This window comes from Jatropha curcas, chromosome 5 (genome assembly GCF_041381405.1).
Source record: "Jatropha curcas cultivar XTBG-Jc1 chromosome 5, XTBG_Jcur_1.0, whole genome shotgun sequence".
Lineage (NCBI taxonomy): Eukaryota > Viridiplantae > Streptophyta > Magnoliopsida > Malpighiales > Euphorbiaceae > Jatropha > Jatropha curcas.
The window spans coordinates 28,781,359-28,805,377 of record NC_143155.1 but is presented as its reverse complement, the minus strand read 5'-3'; the positions used below and the strand labels follow the sequence as shown (position 1 = coordinate 28,805,377).

The window sequence follows — 24,019 nt, the reverse complement described above, 5'->3', positions numbered from 1 at the left end:
GTGTAAGAAGTGTTTTGGCGATTGAAAGACAGATTTTATCCCTTCAAAAGCGACAAAATGTGTTAGGTATATTATATATGGTAGGGTGCATATTTTTCCAATCAATTTAAGTCGAATGATCTATTTCATTGTTCTTTTCTCCTCGATAATGCAATCTGTCCTGTCCTAATACAGTGCTCCCTCCTTCGTTGCACTTTAATAGTAATAATTAGACATTTTATCTTGTTACACTTTAAGTATTTATTTAGGATTTTGAGACTATATTAATTATTATTTTTAAAAATTTATCCATATTTATTATTAATTAATTATATAAATTCACTACAAATTCGCATTTATCATACTGTAAAATATTTTATAATTTGGCTATGCTATAACATTAATCTAATAAATCACGACTTACTTGACTTTGATCTCCACATCAATTATTTTCGTCGGATGAAGTTAAGCTGAAATTTTATCAATAGCATGTAATATTTTAGACCATATCTTTGCACAAAATTAAAAAATAAATTATTTAAAGTTCTCAACTACACGTGAGAATCAATATGTAAAATTGTAAACAATAATATTGGTAATAGAATGTATTTTATCAAGTTTAAAGAAGATATAAATGAGATTAAATTAAAAAATTACAAAGTCATATATAAAAGTGTTTGAAAAAATATTAAAATTTTAAAGGTCTAATTATTTTTATATCTATTTAAAAAATATTTAAAAATATATATTCAATTAAATTATAGAAAAATTAAACAAAATTCTATAAAATTCAAAAGACAGATTTTATCCCTTCAAAAGCGACAAAAATGTGTTAGGTATATTATATATAGTGGGGTGCATATTTTTCCAACCAATTTAGGGATAAAAAATCAAATGTCGCTGAAACGGACAAATTTGTAGGTACATGTTGTCGTTGACTAGTAATTGATTATATATCATGTCTTGATCTCTCAGTGCACTATAGTTAATTTTCCTAGGTAAAATTTTGATAGCAAACTTTATTGCAGAGATACTATAGATGCCCTCACGAGGTTCAGAGATCAGATCAAGACCCTACAATATTTGAAGTGACCTATAGAGGAAGGCACACATGTTTTCAAGCTGCTCGTTTAGCAGCTTCAATAAACGACAAGTCGCAACAAGGTGAGGATAATTGCTCAGTAGAACGACAGCAACAACACAAAGAAGTGAAGCCCAAGCTATTAAAAGAGATATCTTTCAATTACAGAGAAGGACTCAGTAAAAGCGAAGACTTGGAAATATTTCTACCCTTTTCTCTCAATGAAGAAAATGATATTTTCAAGGAGTCAATAATGGAGAATGATTTCTTGTTAACTTTTCACCTGCATTTATATCTCCGGCGACGTCGTCCGGCTTTGGAATAGACAACAATGCAAGAACGCCAGAATCTAATTCCGCTCCAACTTCAGTTACCAATTCGCCAATCGGAGATTGGGATCTTTCAATAGATAGCGTGGATTTCGACTCCACTCTCCCTTTAGAATTATTTGGTTAATTATTAATAGGATTAATTTTATGATGTTGATGGGTCAGTGCTTGGAAAGAGAGATTAAGAGAAAGTTCTTGAGTCTCGGGTGGTGCCTTCCCAGAAAATTTTTCAGTTGATTAGGGAGTTTAATGACGAGTAGGTTTAACCCTTTTTTCTTTTATCAATTTGGCTTGTAAACTAATAGTAGATTAAAAATTAATTCGCTTGTGGACTGAAATAAATGTTAGAATCATTGAGCGCAATGGTCATTATGAAAATTGAACTAAAAGTTTATGGCTTTAAACTTGGCAAATGCGGCCGATAAGGTAACTTACAGCTAAAACAGTAAGACACTGCCCTTCTGATAGCTAAACAAAGAAATAAAAAGAAGGGAGGAGATGAAGGGAGCCGAAGCACTTTGCAATACAGATAAAGCAAACTCTTAATAGAATGTCAAAAGTTGGAAAACAAATACAAATCACAAACCGAGCAGAGTCTTATTAAAGTAACATATACTATAATAAGAACATTAAAATATAATAACATCACCATAACAACATATTATAAGAACATCACTACTACAACATAAGCACACTGAACTTAAAATATACGTCTGAGAGAGTATACAGATTGTATAAAAGTGAGAAATAAAAGTATAAGTGCTGCAATAGTTCCAGTCCCTCTCCAGAGATTGCTAAAATATACACTTCTCATGATAGCCACAGTCTTAAACCAAGGATTCTCATAATGTTTATTAAGATCCACACTTACTCCATAGAAACAAGACCCAGATGTTGTAATTTCAAGACAAAGCTTATTCACCATCCTAGCCACTGATTTGCACTCCCCAAGCAAATTAGTGATAATACCATTTTGAATAAGCAATTCCACATCTCTCTCAGTATCTACTAGAAAATCTAATATCAATATATACTCACATATGTAAGGATCGTTTGGATAGTGACACTGCTCAAAAGCCATCAGATTTCTTATCAATCGTTCTGTGCCATCGTGAACTTCAAATCTTGGCATTTTCAATTCTCCCCTTTCAAATTTTATATCAAGAGGCCACGCCTTTTTATCCACCTTAAACTTGACTCCTGCCTCGTGTAACTTTGTAGCACTATAAAGACTTTCAATACAAGCATCATTGTTTGACACTGGATGTTTGTAGGATCTTGATCTTCTAACCAAATCAGTCAAGTGCTTAGGTTTCTCCTCAATTTCTTTTCCTTCTACGCTTGTACTCTCATCGTCTTTGTGCTCTTTTTGACAGCAGAACCTATTCGAAATCCAAAAACCCATAAAAAATGGAGAAGCAATCGCAAGATCTATTCTTTTTATGATCGTCATCATCAATTCTTGGAGGAAGCAGGTAATCCAATAAGTTGGAGGACACGAGAGAAAGAAAACCAGAATTTCCAGTAGCAAATTCATATAAATCCTCAAGCACAAAATAAGGCAGCTGATTTTCAAGCAATATCAAGTCTTCTAATATGCCATGTTCGCGCGATGGTTTGCCTAATATATAATCAGCTTTATATTTTTCTGTCGAAATAAAATTCTCTCCTCTTCTCAAGAAAAATTCGATAATGAACACAGAATCCAATAGAATCATTTTTACAAACATGTTGTTTTCATACGATTCAAATGTTTGGTCATAACAGTGACGGATTGTTTCTTCCCATTCTATAATTTTCTCTGCAAGATCAGCCCAATTCTTACCGGTCCTTCTGCAGAATTCTGCCAAATATCTCAGTTTGTGCTTCTCCATAGGTTTCAATGATTTTTCATTGTGGTGAAAAGGGCCTATGGAAATCATTTGAGGAGTGTAGGCTGACGGATTTATAGCTCGAAGTTTTCTTGGAATTTTGTAGATACAAATTTCTGGCCATAAAGCTGGCTGCGATAGTAAATCCTCTAAGTTGTCTGGTATATCAATCACTAATTGCCTTCTGCTTTCATCTTTGACATCATTTGAATTATTACTTCCTGCACCATTCTGTCCCATCTGCCCAAGAACGCCTAATATATTTTAATTTTTTTTTTTTTTTTAAAAAAATGTTAGCTAATTAACTCCATTTGGACACAAAGACATCTTTTAACAACTAAAAAGAACTTTTGATAGGGAGAGATCAAAACTGATATACAACGACATGCATAAGAATTGGAAATCAAAGTTAATTCAAGGTTATCAATATAATGTTTCAGTACTGAAAAAAGAAAATGGCAAATTTTTCAGGTGAGTGTGCATACCTGAAGTGCAAGGTCTTTGTCTGAAGAAGTGGTCTAGCTAGCAGTTGAAAGCACTCAGAATGTCTCCTTCAAAGGAGAAAAAAAATGTGTTGGCCGCGTATTAGACACATACTCTCTTTGATTTTTCTTTTCTCCTCAATAATGCAACGCCATCCTGTCCTTCCCACTAATTAAAGTTGATAATTGCATTGTCTTTATCAGTCATGCATTTCATATTAATTTTGTTTTTGTTTGTAAATAAGTTGATGGATAACAAAATTAAATCTTTTTCTTACAAAAAAAAAAAAAAAAAAAAAAGGATAAGTCGAAGTAGGTGCATTTCGAGTGTATTTCTCGGTAATCTTTAAGGTTCGAAGACTAAAAATGAATTTTAAGTGTGAAAATTGAAATTGTTAGGTATATTAATATATGTATAGGGTGCGTATTTTTTCCAACCGACGAATGTCTCTTTGACTATGCTTTTCCCTCAATATTGCAATCTGTCCTGTTCCAATATACTAATATAATCTCTTGCGCTGGAATTGAGTTTCTGAAAGTGGATCTCGATTACAATATAATAATAAATTGAGCACTGGGCCTCGATTTATCATAATGGGCAATTTGGCCCAAAATGAGTGGGAATAGATTGGACTGTGTCATAAAGCTTAGCATCGTATTTTCTGACTTTAAGATTTGCAGTTTCAAATTCGAATATGAAAAGCTGTTATTAGAATAGCGAAAAGTTCAAAGAGATAAACATTACAAATAGAACAATGAATCAGGAATTATTAACCAACTTAGCCACTGATTCATTGTCACCTAATAGATTAACAATAATCCCCTTTCTACAAAGCAAATCAACGTCTTGCTCTGTGTATATCAGAAAATCAAGAATCCAAATATAATCGCAGATGAATGGATCGTTTGGATAATGACACTGTTCAAATGCCATCAGATTTCGAATCAATCGCTCTGTATTATCATCCACTATAAATAATGGCATTCTCAATTCTCCTCTTTTAAATTTCATGTTGATTGGCCAGGCTTTTGGACTCACTTTGAACTTCACTCCTGCTTCGTGTAACCTTGTAGCTCTGTATAGATTTTTCACTGTTTTTCCGTTATTGTTATTTGACTTGGGACGTTTATAGCAACGATATTTTCGAATTAGATCCGTGAAATTTAACGGTTTTCTCTTCAAGATAGTCGTCCTCTTCGTCTTCTTCTTCTCCTTTGACGCTTTGATCGTTGAGCTCTGAACATGAGAAGCATCTAGGAATCCAAAACAATAAAAGCAAGAGAAGCAATCGCAGCTACATTTTTTATGTTCTTCGTCAATTGGTGGCGGAGATAAATAGTCCCATAAATTTTTGACCATAAGATCGGAAAAAGAAGGATAGCCTTCTTCGTTTAACTTTCCGACGGTGAGGTCATATAAATCTTCAAGAACAAAATACGGTAACTGATTTTCCACTAATATTAAATCCTCTAATAAACCATATTCTCTCGTCGATTTTCCAAGAATATAATCCTCTTCATATTTGTCATTATTTCCGTTCTCAAAGAATTTATATTTTTCTCCTCTTCTCAAGAAAAGTTCGATAATAAACACAGAATCCAACAGAATCATATTTGCAAAATCTTCTTTGGATATCTCATCAGTTGTTGAAACTTCATAACAGTGGCGAATTGTTTTCTCCCAGTCTCGGATTTTGTCTACAAGATCAACCCAATCTTTTTTACCAGTTCTCGTGCAGAAGCCAACCAAGTATTTCAATTTCTGCTTTTGCATGACTTTCAAACCGTCGTCGTTGAGGTGAAAAGGGCCGATTGAAATCATTTGAGGAGTGTAGGCTGCTGGATTTAAAGCTCGAAGTTTTCTTGGAACTTTGTAGATACAAAGCTCAGATGGCCATAAGCCTGGCTCTGAAATTAAACGCTGCAACTCGTGAAGTAGTGGAATTTCAACTTTGGTTTGGTTTTTTGTTTCTTTGAAGCATCTGAATCTGCTGTTTCGTTCTTTCCCATCACTTAGAATGCTTGATCTAGCGATACAAACAAAAAGAATTTTTAATCAGTTCTGATATACGCAATCATACGTTACAACTCTAACCTCAACTTAATCGATCCATTACAAGTAAAATTAAATGTGTAAAAAAATATACTTACTTAGCAAATATTATGGAATGTGCATGCTAAAATGGATACTTTGGCTGAGATGTAAGCGTAATTATCTATATTTCATCCACTTATATGACTGATATCCCTCATCGATGGGAAAAAAATGTTACATATCAGCCTTTTCTTCTCCAATGAGAATATGCATGTCCATCCACACAAGAAATTTTGCACGATTGGTTGGATAAAAAAAAATGGAAAATAAAAGAATCTTGACGATCGATTTGTTAGAATACAATGTATAAATGGTCACATTTATTTAATTTTATAAGATGAATGTTCAAATTATTTTAGTGGGGTAGTTAGATCATATAGAGTCCTTCCCGTTTCTTTTTTTTTTTTTTTTTGACTTATTTAGTTTATTTTTAATTGAAAGTCGTGGATCCGATATGGCGTGAGAAAATTAATTAATTAATTTTATAATATTTACTAAATATTTAAATATTTTTTTTTTGAAAAATTAATGTTACTAATAGACTCCAAATTATGTTCGATTTAACCCTGGTTGATAAGATTTAGAATACATTGGTTGAATAAAATGGCAGACAAAAATTGTTTTTTTGAAGCATATGTCAGTTTCTCTTGGTTGTTAGGGTTTGCTTGTTGACTTTTTGCTCCTTTAATTAGCGAGACCTGAATTCTTCAAGTCTTTTTTTTTTTTTTTTTTTTTTTTAAATTCAAATAGCAGTACATTACAAAATAGGGAAATAACCCAAATTGGTGCAAGTCTTTTTTAATTCATAAAATAAAGTAAAGTTGCTACCAGAATAAATTTTATTAGCGAATATATATATATATATATAAAGAGAGTCAAGCCTTGCATCATCATATTTATTTTTAGCATATCACATTAATTAATTATTTAATTAGCACTAAATGGGCTGAGTTAAAACTGAGGCTGGCCCAATTCTTGAGCACACTTTAAAGTATCATCTAAAATCTTCTCGACGCCATGCTTGTATTCAAATCCAAGTTCCTTCAGTTTCGTAGAGCTCAAAACAATTTCCCTGTCCAAATTCTCCACAAACCTGAAAATCAATCAATAAATTATTACTTTTCTTAATTCATTTCTAATTGAATTTCGAGATTGAGGTCTCTCATTTTTAGAAATACACACTCTAATATGAATTATTTATTGCTTTCAATACTCAGAAATTAACTTACTCTCCATTAATAGCAATATGTGGGTATTTCTTTTGCCAATAATTGGCAATCTCTGCCGATGATAATAAAGCTTTAGCACATAAAAATCTACCGCTAACGGATGGCTTCTCTATGCAGAAAATATGAGCCTCGCGAACATCTTCAATATGAACAATTGGTAGCTTTCCTATTATGTCTTCCAATTGCCTAGGTGTGGGATACCAAATCTTATCCTCTGTAACTTGTGAGATTAGTATTCCCATACTCTGAGACATCGCAGAATGTACGGTTCCTCCTCCCACTAATCCACATGTAATGCTCACTACTTCAAGCTTTTCGCTATTATGCCTAAGCACTTCTTGCTCTGAGAGCGTCTTCGATCGTGTGTATGCCTAATAAATAGTTTGCAGTTTACTGTTAATTTTAATATGTATTATACAGAATTAATCGATTATTAATTTATTTATTTATGCAACGAAGTTATTCGTACAGTCATTGCCCCAACTATTTACCTTTCACCTAATACCTATCAATATATAAAAGTCTTAAATGAAATTTCTTAAATCCCGACTCTATATGTTATCTTACCATCCAAATATTACATCAAATAAATAGGCGTCAAATTCTATGTCAACTAAATAATTTATTCATTTCTATATGGGACTTCAGTTTATGCCTTAATTATGAAACAGTAGCAAATCTCTAATTAGCATCTATACTACATAAACTAATTGTTTTACTTTCATCAAAGTTTTAAAATATAATATCAACTTATCTATCTAACCTTTTCTTATTTAAGTTTAGCAAGGTATTTTGTGACTTCCTTAAATTTATCCATTCAACCTTATCATCTTTAGTTTCTCAGGTTAGCATAATGTTACCTGGTGTTATTATCTAGATCTCGATTTAGTTCAGATCTTTCCTCCTTTGGCTAGCATGTCAAAATTTTTATCAATTGCTTCATGATTCACTTCACTAGATTCTTTTATTCTTTTACTGTAAGGAATTCAATGTATTAATTTTAATATTTATCGAAAAGCCAGAAGAAATTAATTACCACATGTTTAAGTTGTATTTATCAACATATCATTAACTTCAAAACATCCCCTAGAGTTGAATAATTTTCTTATGATATGACAAACTACCCAAAAGCTTAAATTATCAAATCTCTCTAGTTCTGATTTGTCACAATTCACTACGGTCAAAAGGAATAGTACTAAAATTTCAATTCTTAATGTATCTATCTCTAAGTTTTATTGATTTGTATTTCTTATTCTTGAGAAATTTCTACCTCATTAGATTCATTCCTACTAATAGTCTACAATACTGAATTTCACCTAATGTGTCTACTAACTAAGGATTTTTGAGCAATTTAAGAGTCCTCTTTTTCTAATAGTTCTACTATACATTGTTTCAGCGATATTAATTGTTAGATTAATCGTTTATTTAAAAATTCGACTAATGAGTTGACAACTACAGCCTAGGTTGACCATCTTATGAGTAACTGGCTATTTAAAAACTTTCAAAAACTTTCCCTTTTCACTTTTAAAAATATCGGCATATCACTCACACATAACTTTGAAATTCTTATAATAAAAATTTGCATTTAACTTTTATTTCATTTCAAGACCAATATCAATCGTGGTATAAAAAAAAATGTTTTCATGAAGTTTGAAATCAATACTCATTGTATTTTCTAAAACCTTTTGGTATTTAATAAAAATGAATTGTCTATCTCCACGAGGATAATCCTTAAGTCATCTAGTTCCAGTCTACTATCTCATATTTCATTCCAAGAACATTCTAATCTCTAGCATTACTATTCCTTTTGCTGTTACTAGTCTATCAAGTAAATTGATCCACACTTTAAATTTTCCAAAATTTATCTTTATTATTTTTATTATTTTTTATTTTTATTGATTTATTATTATTTATTATTTATATTTATATTTATACTATATTATTATTTTATCTTTATTTATTTAGTTATTTGTTTTATCATTTTATATATATATATATATATATATATATATATATATATATATATATATATATATATATATGCATATTTCTTACATCTGAATTTTTACTTCTTTCCCGATTCATTTCTTATTATTTATTCTAGCAGTTCATAGTAGATAAATTAATTAACCATATTATCATCATCGGCCTTTCTACGATTTAACATCCCCTAGTCTTATCCAAATTCTTTAGTTTTTTTGATTCAGTTTAATTTTTTTTTTATCCTCCATGTCTCATTAGTGTACCCATCTCATTAAATCTTATCCTTAAAAGAATTTTAATCATGGGTACATGAATCTATGGCGTGAAACCATCATTTTACACAAAATTTAATTACGTCGTAAGGTCATTGTTTCTTGGATTTCTAATTCTAATTTTTCAATCTCTACTGATGATTTTTTTTTAAAAAATTTATTAAATTTTTATTTTATTTTATTTAGCACATCGATCTAATTTCGTACTTAATTCTTTAAAGCAGATTTTATATACATTTTCTTAACTTAGATTAATAAATAGTATTAGTCCTTTCTACATGACTCTTTATCTAGATACATCAAATTCCCTTAATTATTAAGTTTTCCTACAGCATCCACGTTCCTTTCTCCATTCATTCCCCATTTGTGATTTAAAGTTATTCATCATTTTCTACATTCATTTTATTATAATAGATTTATGAACTTGGTCTAGCCCATTAAGTATCCTACATGTGCTAGAATCTTAAATATATCATGTCTAGTACACTTACTACAATTTAAATTCTCACCCTTTTTTTTTTTATATACATTCACATTCATGAGTTTCACCATGGTAAATTTAGGATTTCTTATAAGTATGATTATTTGTCTTAGATCCTCCTTTTCTAACCTTTGTAATTACAATTTCCACTTTTTAATCCCTAACAGTAACATTTCTAGAATTTGATCTCTATTAGTTTATCATTATTAATTTCTATAGGCCTAATTTAGTCCTCGAGATAGACAATATGATCAAAATAAATCAAACATGCAATCCTCGTAAGTCATTTAAAGTCTAAAATCAAACAAATTTTTGACATGCCGACAAAACAATAAAACCAAACAACAAAAAAAATAATTTCCAATAAGCAAATAACAAGACATTTTTCTCAAATCATAGTTCAAATAAATTCACTTTGTTACTGTCTTTAAAACTCCGAATTCTTTTCTAAACAGTTTCAAATAATTTTTTTTTTTGAAGCAGTGTCTCTTGTCGAATCAAGGTGTACTGGGTGATCAAGCCATTACACCAATTTCCAACTGATCTTCTGCTTCAAAATAGATGGAGGGAATTTAGCAAAACTCAAAATATTTTCTTTTATAAACGTCAGTTACCTAGACCTTTCTATACCTCACTATTATTTATGTACCTATAGTTCTCATCCTAAGTTTCATAGAGATTTCCTTCCATCTTCATGCACGATGCGTCCACCGGCACTAAAATGGAATTCAATCCAGACTACATCTCCTTTGTTGGTTACGGCCGACCCCAACATAGGAGCTCTATATTTAATTTCCTATGTTCCGCAATTGATTCCTAAGGCCCAACTTATGCTCTGATACCAACTTTGTCACGACCCATTTCCGTGGGCGGGATCGGCACTAGGACCTGGGTGGACTTAAGGCCCCCGAAACCCGTAGTAAGCCTGTATTACTTAAGACTCGCGTTCTATTCACAATTGTTGATTCAAGCCCAATAATTTATTTCACAAATATTTCCAAAGTACAATCCAAATAATAAATGTCTATACTCTATTTATTCATTTACAACCCAGTTGGAATATAATTGCGGAACTCTGCTCCATAATTCACTATCCTTTGCGTTTACAGATTCAATAGTTATTATTATTATTATTATTTTAAGTGGTCCAATATCAATTCTAAGAAGTTTAATTTATTTTCGACTAGAAGTTCCGATAACTTGTGTTGGACTTAAGACCAAGTCACAATTTGGGCTCAGATCAAAATTGTTTAGTACTTAAGCCCATACTGTCACAAATTCAGATTTTTGATTTATTAAAAATTCAAAAGTTTTGAAAATAAAAATTCAGGGTATTATATATAACTTGAGAATATATGATTAAAAATAGAAAAAACTATTAATTGTAAAAATCATTAGACAATAATATTACAAGATCAAATAGAGAACACACACACACACACACACACACACACACACACACATATCTATATATATATATATATATATATATATATATATATATATATATTCTCGAATTAAATGCATAAAAATCTAATTAAATGTATATTCAAAAGTATAAATGAAATATATTTTTTTCGATTAAAAGGAAGTAAAAATAGAATAAAAAGGATCTTCAAAAGGATAAATATATTTATTTTCTCCGATTAAAATGCATAAAAAATTAATTAAAATGATATATCATGAATTTCAAATTAAACTAAGGTTACTTTAGAAAATCTCATAATTCCCTCCTTCAAAAGAGAAAAAAATGTGTTGGCCGCGTATTAGACACATACTCTCTTTGATTTTTCTTTTCTCGTTAATAATGCAACGCCATCCTGTCCTTCCCACTAATTAAAGTTGACAATTGTATTTTCTTTATCAATCATGCATTTCATATTACTTTTGTTTTTGTTTGTAAAGAAGTTGATGGATAACAAAATTAAAGTTTTTTCTTAAGAAAATAATCTTGGTAATTTTTAAGAATTCACCATTACGAAATTTTAACCGAATAATATCTCAATTTAAATGTAAAAATATATGTTTATATACGAAAGGGAGGAGGGTGCAAACCTCAAGTGCAAGAAGTGTTTTGGCGATTGAAAGACAGATTTTTTCCCTTCAAAAGTGACAAAAATATGTTAGAAATATTTTATATAGCAGGGTGCATATTTTTCCAACCAATTTAAGACGAATGCTCTTTTTCACTATTCTTTTCTCCTCGATAATGCAATCTGTCCTGTTCTAATATAGTACTCCGTCCTCCGTTACATTTTAATAGTAACAATTAAAATATTTTATCTTGTTCTAATTTACGTGTTCATTCAGGACTTTGAAGCTATATAAATTATTATTTTTTTTAATTTTACCCATATTTATTAGATGTTTTGTATCAAAAATTAGATGAATAGCTTTTAATTTTTAAGAAGGACAATTTACACATTCTACTCTATATTTTTAAGAAATCAATAAATTTCATTCATTTTTTAATTTTTGTGAAAAAATTAAACTTCGACTGGAACTGGGGAAGTAATAAATTTATAGGTCCACATTGTTATTGACTAGTAATTGATTATATTTCATGTCTTGATCTCGCAGTACACTATAGTTAATTTTCCAAAGTAAAATATTGGTGGCAAACTTTAATAGCCCTCACTTCTAACATAAGTCTTTAACTCTTGAATGTTCTTACATTTATTATGACCAGTTATTTTATGACGGAAGTTCCACGTGTACGTTACTTGTTTAACTTTTTTTATTTTTAATTTACATAATATTTAAGTATAAATGTTTATTTAGATTAAAATAAAAATAATGATTTATTAATGTTGCATTTTATATATACAATGGAATTTTGAACATGTATTCTATTATAATATCTAATTAAAAAGAAAATGATGTTTATGTTTCTCCCTCTTTAATAAAAAATATATATATAATTTTATTGTTAACTAATTATATAAAATCACTACAAATTTGCATTTATCATACTGCAAAATATTCTATAATTTGGCGATATTATAACATTAATCTAATAAATCACGACTTACTCTGCATAGCCACAATATAATATATGATTTTGATCTCCACATCAATTATTTTCGTCGGATGAAGTTAAGCTGAAATTTTATCAATCGCTTGTAATATTTTGGACCATGTCTTTGCATAGAATCCAAAAATCAAGTGCTTAAAGTTCTCAACTACACATGAGAATCAATATGCAAAGTTGTAAACAATAATATTGGTAATAGAATGTACTTTATCAAGTTTAAAGAAGATATACATGAGATTAAATTCAAAAATTACAAAGTCACACATAAAAATATTTGAAAAAATATTAAAATTTTAAAGGTCTAATTATCTTTATATCTATTAAAAAATATTTAAAAAAACATATCCAATTAAATTATAGAAAAATTAAATAAAATTCTACAAATTTCAAAAATAAAAGAATAAAATATTGAATGAAAATAAAGCTCTTGAATTTTCTTTTTATTTCATTTTTAATATAGAAAGGTTGAAAACAAAAATAATAGCAAATTCAAATATTTATAGCATATTTTTTTCAAAAAAATTTCATTAGCCTAAAAAAATATAAAAAAAATCTATTTTTTTATATTAGTCAAATACTATAATTTCATAATTCCATTGTTTTGTTAAATTTAAAAAATTTTAAAATACAATAATATGTAAATGATTCAAATAAGTGTTCTCTCCAAATTAAATTAAAGAGAAATAATATTTTTTAAAAAATTATTTTAATTTCGTTGTAATTAACTAATATAGTATAAGAATAAAGTGTTTAGTCATATTTTAAAAAATTTAGAACATAATAAATTAATAGAATTTAAGTTCCACTTTCAATAGTTGAAATAAGGTTTTCCATTTATCTCCTAAAAAGTAATATAACATGAGAATATATGATTAAAAATAGAAAAACTATTAATTATAAAATCATTGGACAATAATATTACAAGATCAAATAGAAAATATATATATATATATATATATATATATATATATATATATATATATATATATATATATTCTCGAATTAAATGCATAAAAATCTAACTAAAAGGATATTCAAAAATATAAATGAAATATATTTTTTTCGATTAAAAGGCAGTAAAAATAGAATAAAAAGAATCTTCAAAAGGATAAACATATTTATTTTCTCCAATTAAAATGCATAAAAAATTAATTAAAATGATATATCATCACACCACATTCTGACTTTTATAATCTTAAAATATAAAATTCTGAGTTTTCCAGACTCCACACCACATTCACTAAACGACATGTTTTGTTGCAGAGGATACTATAGATGCACTCATCGTCACTCACAAGGTTGTTTATGTTGGGATATCCTCCCAAGTCCCACGTCAAATGAAAAAGAGAAGAGGAATTAAAATATAATGATTCAAACTCAATCCATTAGTATGAGATTTTTTGGAAGGTAATCAAAAATAAATTTGTGAGGGCTTGGTTCAAAGCGGATAATATCATATTAATTGGGTGTTGGACGAGGATACGCGCGGTCCATCAGTTTGTGGAACGACAGCAACAACACGAAGAAGTGAAGCCCAAGCTATTAAAAGCGATATCTTTCGACTATAGAGAAGGACTCAGTAAAAGCGACGACTTGGAAATATTTCCACCCTTTTCTCTCAATGAAGAAAATGATATTTTCAAGGACTCAATAACGGAGAATGATTTCTTTGTTAACTTTTCACCTGCATTTATATCTCCGGCGACATCGTCCGGCTTTGGAATAGACAATAATGCAAGAACGCCGGAATCTGATTCCGCTCCAACTTCAGTTACCAATTCGCCAATCGGAGATTGGGATCTTTCAATAGATAGCGTGGATTTCGACTCCAATCTCCCTTTAGAATTATTTGCTTAAATATTAATAGGATTAATTTTATGATGTTGATGGGTCAGTGCTTGAAAAGAGAGATTAAGAGAAAGTTCTTGAGTCTCGGGCGGTGTCTTCCCAGAAAATTTTTCAGTTGATTAGGTAGTTTAATGACGAATAGGTGTAACCCTTTTTTTATCAATTTGGCTTGCAAACTAATAGCAGATTGAAAATTACTTTCGCTTGTGGACTGAAATAAATATTTAGAATCATTGAGCGCAATGGTCGTTATGAAAATTGAACTAAAAGTTTATGGCTTTAAATTTGGCAAATGCGGCCGATAAGGCAACTTACAGCTAAAGCAGTAAGACTCTGCCCTTTTGATAGCTAAACAAAGAAATAAAAAGAAGGGAGGAGATGAAGGGAGCCGAAGCACTTTGCAATACAGATAAAGCAAACTCTTATTAGAATGTCAAAAGTTGGAAAACAAATACAAATCACAAACCGAGCAGAGTCTTATTAAAATAACATATACTATAATAAGAACATTAAAATATAATAACATCACCATAACAACATATTATAAGAACATCACTACTACAACATAAGCACACTGAACTTAAAATATACGTCTGAGAGAGTATACAGATTGTATGAAAGTGAGAAATAGAAGTATAACTGCTGCAATAGTTCCAGTCCCTCTCCAGAGATTGCTAAAATATACACTTCTCATGATAGCCACAGTCTTAAACCAACAATTCTCATAATGTTTATTAAGATCCACACTTACTCCATAGAAACAAGACCCACGTGTTGTAATTTCAAGACAAAGCTTATTCACCATCTCAGCCACTGATTTGTGCTCCCCAAGCAAATTAGTGATAATACCATTTTGAATAAGCAATTCCACATCTCTCTCAGTATCTACTAGAAAATCTAATATCAACATATAGTCACATATGTAAGGATCATATGGATAGTGACACTGCTCAAAAGCCATCAGATTTCTTATCAATCGTTCTGTGCCATCTTCAACTTCAAATCTTGGCATTTTCAATTCTCCCCTTTCAAATTTTATATCAAGAGGCCACGCCTTTTTATCCACCTTAAACTTGACTCCTGCCTCGTGTAACTTTGTAGCATTATAAAGACTTTTAATACAAGCATCATTCTTTGACACTGGATGTTTGTAGGATCTTAATCTTCTAATCAAATCAGTAAAGTGCTTAGGCTTCTCCTCAATTTCTTTTCCTTCTGTACTTGTACTTTCATCGTCTTTGTGCTCTTTTTGACAGCAGAACATATTCGAAATCCAAAACCCATAAAAAATGGAGAAGCAATCGCAACATCTATTATTTTTATGATCGTCATCATCAATGCTTGGAGCACGCAGGTAATACCCTAAGTTGGTGAACACGAGAGAAAAAAAATCAGAATTTCCAGTAGCAAATTCATATAAATTCTCAAGCACAAAATAAGGCAGCTGATTTTCCAGCAATATCAAATCTTCTAATATGGCATCTTCGCTAGATGGTTTTCCTAATATATAATCAGCTTTATATTCTTCTGATTCTTCTGTTGCAATAGTCTTTTTTTCAAGAAAAATTAGATAATGAACACAGAATCCAATAGAATCATTCTTACAAACATGTTCTGTTCATACTGCTCAAATGTTTGATCATAACAGTGACGGATTTTTAATTCGTATTCTCTAATTTTGTTTTCAAGCTCAACCCAAGTCTTGCCAGTCCTTCTGCAGAATTCTGCCAAATATCTCAGTTTTTGCTTCTCCATAGGTTTCAATGAATCTTCATTGTGGTGAAAAGGGCCTATGGAAATCATTTGAGGAGTGTAGGCTGACGGATTTATAGCTCGAAGTTTTCTTGGAACTCTGTAGATACAAATTTCTGGCCATAAAGCTGGCTCCGATAGTAAACGCGCTAAGTTGTCTGTTATGTCAATGACTAATTGCTTTCCCCTTTCAGCTTCGACATCATTTGAATTACTTCCTTCACCATTCTGTCCCATCTGCCCAAGAACACCTAATATACTTCATATATATATTCTTTTTTAAAAAAATATTTGTTAATTAATTAACTCCATTTGCACACAACACATCTTTTTAGCAACCAAAAAGAACTTTTGACAGGGAGAGATCAAAACTGATATACAAGGACATGTATAAGAATTGGAAATCAAAGTTAATTCAAGGTTATCAATATTACATTTCAGTAATGAAAAAAAAAAAAAGGCAAAATTTTTCAGGAGAGTGTGCAAACCTTACGTGCAAGATCTTTGCCCGAAGTAGTGGTCTGGCTAGCAGTTGAAAGCACTCAGGTTTTTTTCCTTCAAAGGCGACAAAAATGTGTTGGGCGTGGGTGTATCCAAACAATATTAACCTTTTTATAGACGAATGCTCTCTTTGATTTTTCTTTTCTCATCAACAATGCAACGCTCTGGTCCTACCAATTAATTAATTAAATTTGATAATTGTATTGCCTTTATCAGTCGTAGCTTTTATATTAATTTCTTTTGTTTGTAAATCAGTTGATGGATCACAAAATTAAAGTTATTTCTTAAAAAAATAAGGTAGTTTCAAAAGTGTATTTCTGGGTAATTTTTTAAAAACTCACTGGTACAAAATTTTAACTCAATACTATCTCAATTTAAATGTGAAAATACATATTTCTATGTGAAAGGGAGGAGTGCGCAAAACTGAAGTGCAAGAAGTGTTTTGGAGATTGAAAGGCAGATTTTATCCTTTCAAACAAAAATATGTTAGGTATATTATATATAGTGGGGTGCATATTTTTCCAACCAATTTAAGTCGAATGCTCTCTTTCATTGTTCTTTTCTCCTTGATAATGCAATCTGTTCTGTCCTAATATGGTACTCCCTCCTTCGTTACACTTTAATAGTAACAATTATGCATTTTATCTTATTCCACTTTAAGTATTTATTCAGAATTCTGAGACTATATTAATTATTATTTTTTAAAATTTTATCCATATTTATTAAGTATTTTGTAGCAAAATTAGATGAGGAGCTTTTAATTTTAAGAAGGACAATTGACACATTCTACTCTATATTTTTAAAAAATCATTATATTTCAATTATTTTCTTAATTTTTATGAAAAAATTGAATGTCGCTCGTAAATTGGAAGAGAGGAAGTAATAAATTTGTAGGTCCACGTTGTTATTGACTAGTAACTAATTATATTTCATGTCTTGGTCTCACATACTTAGATTAGTAATTGATGAAGTTAAGCTAAAATTTTGTCAATAACATGTAATATTTTGGACCATATCTTTGCACAAAATTAAAAATAAATTACTTAAAGTTTTCAACTCTACATGAGTATCAATATGTAAAGTTGTAAACAATAATATTGGTAATAGAATGTACTTTATCAAGTTTAAAGAAGATTTAAATGAGATTAGATTAAAAAATTACAAAGTAACATATAAAAGTGTTTGAAAAAATATTAAAATTTTAAAGGTCTAATTATCTTTATATCTATTTAAAAAATATTTAAAATATATATCCAATTAAATTATAGAAAAATTAAACAAAATTCTATAAAATTCAAAAGAAAGATTTTATCCCTTCAAAAGCGACAAAAATGTGTTAGGTATATTATATATAGTGGGGTGCACATTTTTCCAACCAATTTAGGTATAAAAATTAAATGTCGCTCAAACGGATGAAGTAATAAATTTGTAGGTCCACGTTGTTTTTTTTTTTTTTTTGAAAGGGAGTAGGTCCACTTTGTTATTGACTAGTAATTGATTATATTTCATGTCTTGATCTCTCAGTACACTATAGTTAATTTTCCAAGGTAAAATATTGGTAGCAAATTTTATTGCAGAGATACTATAGATGCCCTCACGAGGTTGTTTAGCCACAAAATAAGTTCAGAGATCAGAACTCTATAATATTTGAAGTGACCTATAGAGGAAGGCACACGTGTTTTCAAGCTGCTCGTTTATCAGCTTTAATAAACGACAAGTCGCAACAAGGTGAGGATAATTGCTCAGTAGAATGACAGCAACAACACGAAGAAGTGAAGCCCAATGTCACGGACAAATTCCGTGACTGTGTTAGGCCCTTATGAAAGAGCGTACTAGGCTGCGTTTCAACCTGCAAGGGTTCGGGCGGCTTAGCGATTAAGGCGTTGTTCCACCCTAGTGGCCCTTACCCCATGCAAAGTCTACATGCAGGCGAGGTATTGTGCCGCGGGGCACAACTGGTCGGGAGCTGGGCTGCTTCCCTTATGAGCCCATGGCAGGGCGAAACCAGTGTGGTACGGTATGATAAGGCTTGCCTCGGAGACAAAGTACTGCCATGTGGGCAGGCTCCCGGGGCGCCGCACGGGCGCAGTGCTGCGCAAGACTCCAGGCCCATTACAGAGTGGTATCAGAGTCGACTTGCTGCACGTTTTCGAAGTCCACTTGACTAAACACGCACTCCAGGGTTAAGAGTCAAATGTACCGCCCTGTGTCTTGACACCACGTGGTGTCGAAGCAATGGCGCAGTCCTAGGCACCACAACTCCAGGCGATGTCGAAGCAATGGCGCAGTCGTAGGCATCGTTACTCCACCCGATGTCGAAGCAATGGCGAAGTCCTAGGCATCGGCAGTGTCGAAGCAATGGCATGGAGACCTCAGGCACCGTGAATGTGGATAGGAGCATATTTAACGGAGCAAGCATGGATAGAGCAGAGCCAGAGAAGTGGGTCGAAGTGGGGCGTAAAGCAAGAACGGTCCAAGGGCGAGTCGTCCTCCCTCGGCACGAGGACGTGCTGAAGATTGAGTGGGGGAGGATGTCACGGACAAATTCGATGATGAACACAGAATCCAATAGAATCAGTTTTACAAACATGTTGTTTTCATACGACTCAATGTTTGGTCATAACAGTGACGGATTGTTTCTTCCCATTCTTTAATTTTCTCTGCAAGATCAGCCCAATTCTTACCGGTCCTTCTGCAGAATTCTGCCAAATATCTCATTTTGTGCTTCTCCATTGGTTTCAACGATTTTTCATTGTGGTGAAAAGGGCCTATGGAAATCATTTGAGGAGTGTAGGCTGACGGATTTATAGCTCGAATTTTTCTTGGAACTTTGTAGATACAAATTTCTGGCCATAAAGCTGGCTGCGATAGTAAATCCTCTAAGTTGTCTGGTATGTCAATGACTAATTGCTTTCTGCTTTCAGCTTTGACATCATTTGAATTATTACTTCCTGCACCATTCTGTCCCATCTAACCAAGAACGCCTAATACATTTCAATTTTTTTTTTTTTTTTTTAAATGTTAGCTAATAAACTCCATTTGGACAGAAACACATCTTTTAACAACTAAAAAGAACTTTTGATAGGGAGAGATCAAAACTGATATACAACGACATCCATGAGAATTGGAAATCAAAGTTAATTCAAGGTTATCAATATAATGTTTCAGTACTGAAAAAAGAATATGGCAAATTTTTCAGGAGAGTGTGCAAACCTGAAGTGCAAGATCTTTGTCTGAAGAAGTGGTCTAGCTAGCAGTTGAAAGCACTCAGATTTTCTCCTTCAAAAGCGAAAAAAATGTGTTGGCTGCGTATTAGACACATACTCTCTTAAATTTTTCTTTTCTCGTTAATAATGCAACGCCATCCTGTCCTTCCCACTATTAAAGTTGATAATTGTATTTTCTTTATCAATCATGCATTTCATATTACTTTTGTTTGTTTGTAAATAAGTTGATGGATAAGAAAATTAAAGTTTTTTCTTTAAAAAAATAATCTCGGTAATTTTTTAAAAATTCACAGTTACAAAATTTTAACCGAATACTATCTCAATTTATATTTGAAAATACATGTTTATATATGAAAGGGAGGAGTGTGCAAACCTGAAATGCAAGAAGTGTTTTGGAGATTGAAAGATAGATTTTATCCCTTCAAAAGCTACAAAAATGTGTTAGGTTTATTATATATAGTGGGGTGCATATTTTTCCAACCAATTTAAGACAAATGCTCTCTTTCACTGTTCTTTTCTCCTCGATAATGCAATCTTTCCTATTCTAATATATCACTTCCTCCCTTCGTTACACTTTAATAGCAATAATTAAATATTTTATTTTGTTTTACTTTACGTATTTATTTAGTATTTTGAGACTATATTAATTATTATTTTTTAATTTTATTTATATTATTAAGTATTTTTTAGCAAAATTAGATAAGGATCTTTTAATTTTAATAAGAATAATTTACACATTCTACTTTATATTTTGAAAATCAATATATTTCAATCATTTTTAATTTTTATGAAAAAATTAAATTTTCCTAGAACAAGGAAGTAATAAATTTGTAGGTCCACATTGTTATTGACTAGTACACTAGAGTAATAAATTCATGTCTTGATCTCTCAGTACACTAGAGTTAATTTTCCAAGGTAAAATTTTGTGGCAAACTTTAATAGCCCTCACTTTTAACATAAGTCTTTAACTCTTTAATGTTATTACATTTATTATGACCAGTTATTTTATGACGGAAGTTCCACGTGGACTTTACTCGTTTAACTTTGTTATTTTTTATTTACATAATATTTAAGTATAAATTTTTATTTAAATTAAAATAAAAACAACGATTTATTAATGTTGCATTTTATATATACAATGAAATTTTAAATGTGTATTGTATTATAATATCTAATTACAAAAGAAAATGATGTTTATGTTTCTCCCTCTTTAATAAAAAAATATATATATAATTTTATTGTTAATTAATTTTATAAAATCACTACAAATTCGCATTTATCATACTGCAAAATATTCTATAATTTGGTAATATTATAACATTAATCTAATAAATCACGATTTACTGTACATAGCCACAATATAATGTATGACTTTGATCTTCACATCAATTATTTTCATCGGATGAAATTAAACTGAAATTTTATCAATAGTAGATAATATTTTGGACAATATCTTTGCACAAAATCCAAAAATAAATTACTTAAAGTTGTAATTAATAACATTAATAATAGAATGTACTTTATCAAGTTTAAAGAAGATATAAATGAGATTAAATTCAAAAATTACAAAGTCACGTATAAAATATTTGAAAAAATATTAAAATTTTAAAGGTCTAATTATCTTTATATCTATTAAAAAATATTTTAAAAAACATATCCTATTAAATTATAGAAAAATTAAATAAATTTCTATAAATTTCAAAAATAAAAGAATAAAATATTGAATGAAAATAGAGCTCTTGAATTTTCTTTTTATTTCTAGCAAATTCAAATATTTATAGCATATTTTTTCAAAAAAATTTCATTAGACTAAAAAAATATAAAAAAATCTATTTTTTTATATTAGTCAAATATTATAGTTTCATAATTCCATTGTTTTGTTAAATTTAAAAAATTTTAAAATACAATAATACGTAAATGATTCAAATAAGTGTACATCATCCTCTCTAAAAAAATTAAAGAGAAATTATATATTTAAAAAAATTATTTTAATTTCATTGTAATTAACTAATATAGTATAATAATAAAATGTTTAGTTATATTTTAAAAAATTTATAACATAATAAATTAATAGAATTTAAGTTCCACTTTCAATAGTTGAAATAAAGTTTTCGATTTACCTCATAAAAAGCAATATAACACGAGAATATATGATTAAAAATATAAAAAACTATTAATTATAAAAATCATTAGACAATAATATTACAAGATCAAATAGAGAATATATATATATATATATATATATATATATTTTCTCGAATTAAATGCATAAAAATCTAACTAAAAGGATATTCAAAAGTATAAATGAAATCTATTTCTTCGATTAAAAGGCAGTAAAAATAGAATAAAAAGGATCTTCAAAAGGATAAATAGATTTATTTTCTCCGATTAAAATGCATTAAAAATTAATTAAAATGATATATCATGAATTTCAAATTAAACTAGGGTTACTTTAGGAAATCTCATAATTCCCTCCTCTATTCCCACATGTACGTAGATTATAGATTGTAAATTTATTTTATTATCTATTAAGTTAAATAATAAATACATGAAGTATATAATATGTATTTCGCTCTAACATTTAATTTAAATCATAAATTGAATAAAATTTAAAGCATATCGTAAATAAAAGAATTTTTAATTTTCACGTATAGCCTTATTATATGACATTAAAATAATTAAAAATAAAATATATTATTAATATATGGTTAACATTAATTATCTATTAAGCATAGTATTTAAAATAAAAATTTAATTGGTATGTGTTTAACTTTAATTATTCATTAAACATAATATTTAAAAAAATTAATTGGTTATTAATAAAGTTATTTTATAACATTTTAAATTTCATTAAAGGCATTATCGAAAATCTCATTATTTCACTTTTCTACGTGATATAGATTTGATTCAAGGAACCAAAAAATATAATATTTCCATTCCACGATATTCACACCAATTTTGACTTTTATAATCTTAAAATATAAAATTCTGAGTTTTCCAGACACCACACCACATTCACTAAACGACATGTTTTGTTGCAGAGGATACTATAGATGCACTCACCGTCACTCACAAGTTTGTTTAGCCACAAAACAATTTCAGAGATCAGATCAAGACCAATATTTCAAGTGACCTATAGAGGAAGGCACACATGTTTTCAAGCTGCTCGTTTAGCAGCCTCAATAAACGACAAGTCGCAAGAAGGTGAGGATAATTGCTCAATAGAACGACAGCAACAACACGAAGAAGTGAAGCCCAAGCTATTCAAAGAGATATCTTTCAACTACAGAGAAGGACTCAGTAAAAGCGACGACTTGGAAATATTTCCACCATTTTCTCTCAATGAAGAAACTGATATTTTCAAGAAGTCAATAATGGAGAATGATTTCTTTATTAATTTTTCACCTGCATCGATATCTCCGGCGACGTCGTCCGGCTTTGGAATAGACAATAATGCAAGAACGCCGGAATCTGATTCCGCTCCAACTTCAGTTACCAATTCGCCAATCGGAGATTGGGATCTTTCAATAGATAAGGTGGATTTCGACTCCAATCTCCCTTTAGAATTATTTGGTTAATTATTAATAGGATTAATTTTATGATGTTGATGGGTCAGTGCTTCGAAAGAGAGATTAAGAGAAGGTTCTTGAGTCTCGGGTGGTGCCTTCCCAGAAAATTTTTCAGTTGATTAGGGAGTTTAATGACGAGTAGGTGTAACCTTTTTTTTTTATCAATTTGGCTCGTAAACTAATAGTAGATTAAAAATTAATTCGCTTGTGGACTAAAAGTTTATGGCTTTAAATTTGGCAAATGCGGCAGATAAGGTAACTTACAGCTAAAACAGTAAGACTCTGC

General features: G+C 30.1%; 2 protein-coding genes and 3 pseudogenes across 3 annotated transcripts; 1 reads left to right on the top strand and 4 right to left on the bottom strand.

Annotated features, from left to right (window-relative positions):
• Nucleotides 1-1,986: 1,986 nt before the first annotated feature.
• On the bottom strand, nucleotides 1,987-3,872 carry LOC149496544 (UPF0481 protein At3g47200-like; annotated as a pseudogene). The gene is made up of 2 exons (XR_016321025.1): nucleotides 3,746-3,872; nucleotides 1,987-3,514 (listed from the first exon to the last, which is right to left on the bottom strand). The product of XR_016321025.1 is annotated as a UPF0481 protein At3g47200-like (transcript).
• Nucleotides 3,873-4,356: 484 nt separating this feature from the next.
• Nucleotides 4,357-5,710, bottom strand: LOC149496543 (UPF0481 protein At3g47200-like; annotated as a pseudogene).
• Nucleotides 5,711-6,788: 1,078 nt separating this feature from the next.
• LOC149496542 (NADPH HC-toxin reductase 1-like) lies at nucleotides 6,789-7,320 on the bottom strand. Its single transcript, XM_089721359.1, has 2 exons — nucleotides 7,067-7,320; nucleotides 6,789-6,930 (listed from the first exon to the last, which is right to left on the bottom strand). Exons 1-2 carry the CDS (start codon nucleotides 7,318-7,320, stop codon nucleotides 6,789-6,791), a joined length of 396 nt encoding a protein of 131 aa, XP_089577485.1.
• A 7,816-nt stretch (nucleotides 7,321-15,136) lies between these two features.
• On the bottom strand, nucleotides 15,137-17,013 carry LOC149496541 (UPF0481 protein At3g47200-like). Its single transcript, XM_089720990.1, is given in 3 exon segments — nucleotides 15,137-16,235; nucleotides 16,238-16,673; nucleotides 16,930-17,013. Coding segments are annotated over 2 exon segments (1,407 nt in total). The 5' UTR covers nucleotides 16,930-17,013; the 3' UTR covers nucleotides 15,137-15,264.
• A 6,095-nt stretch (nucleotides 17,014-23,108) lies between these two features.
• On the top strand, nucleotides 23,109-23,933 carry LOC149496540 (putative WRKY transcription factor 46; annotated as a pseudogene).
• The last annotated feature ends 86 nt before the right edge of the window (nucleotides 23,934-24,019 follow it).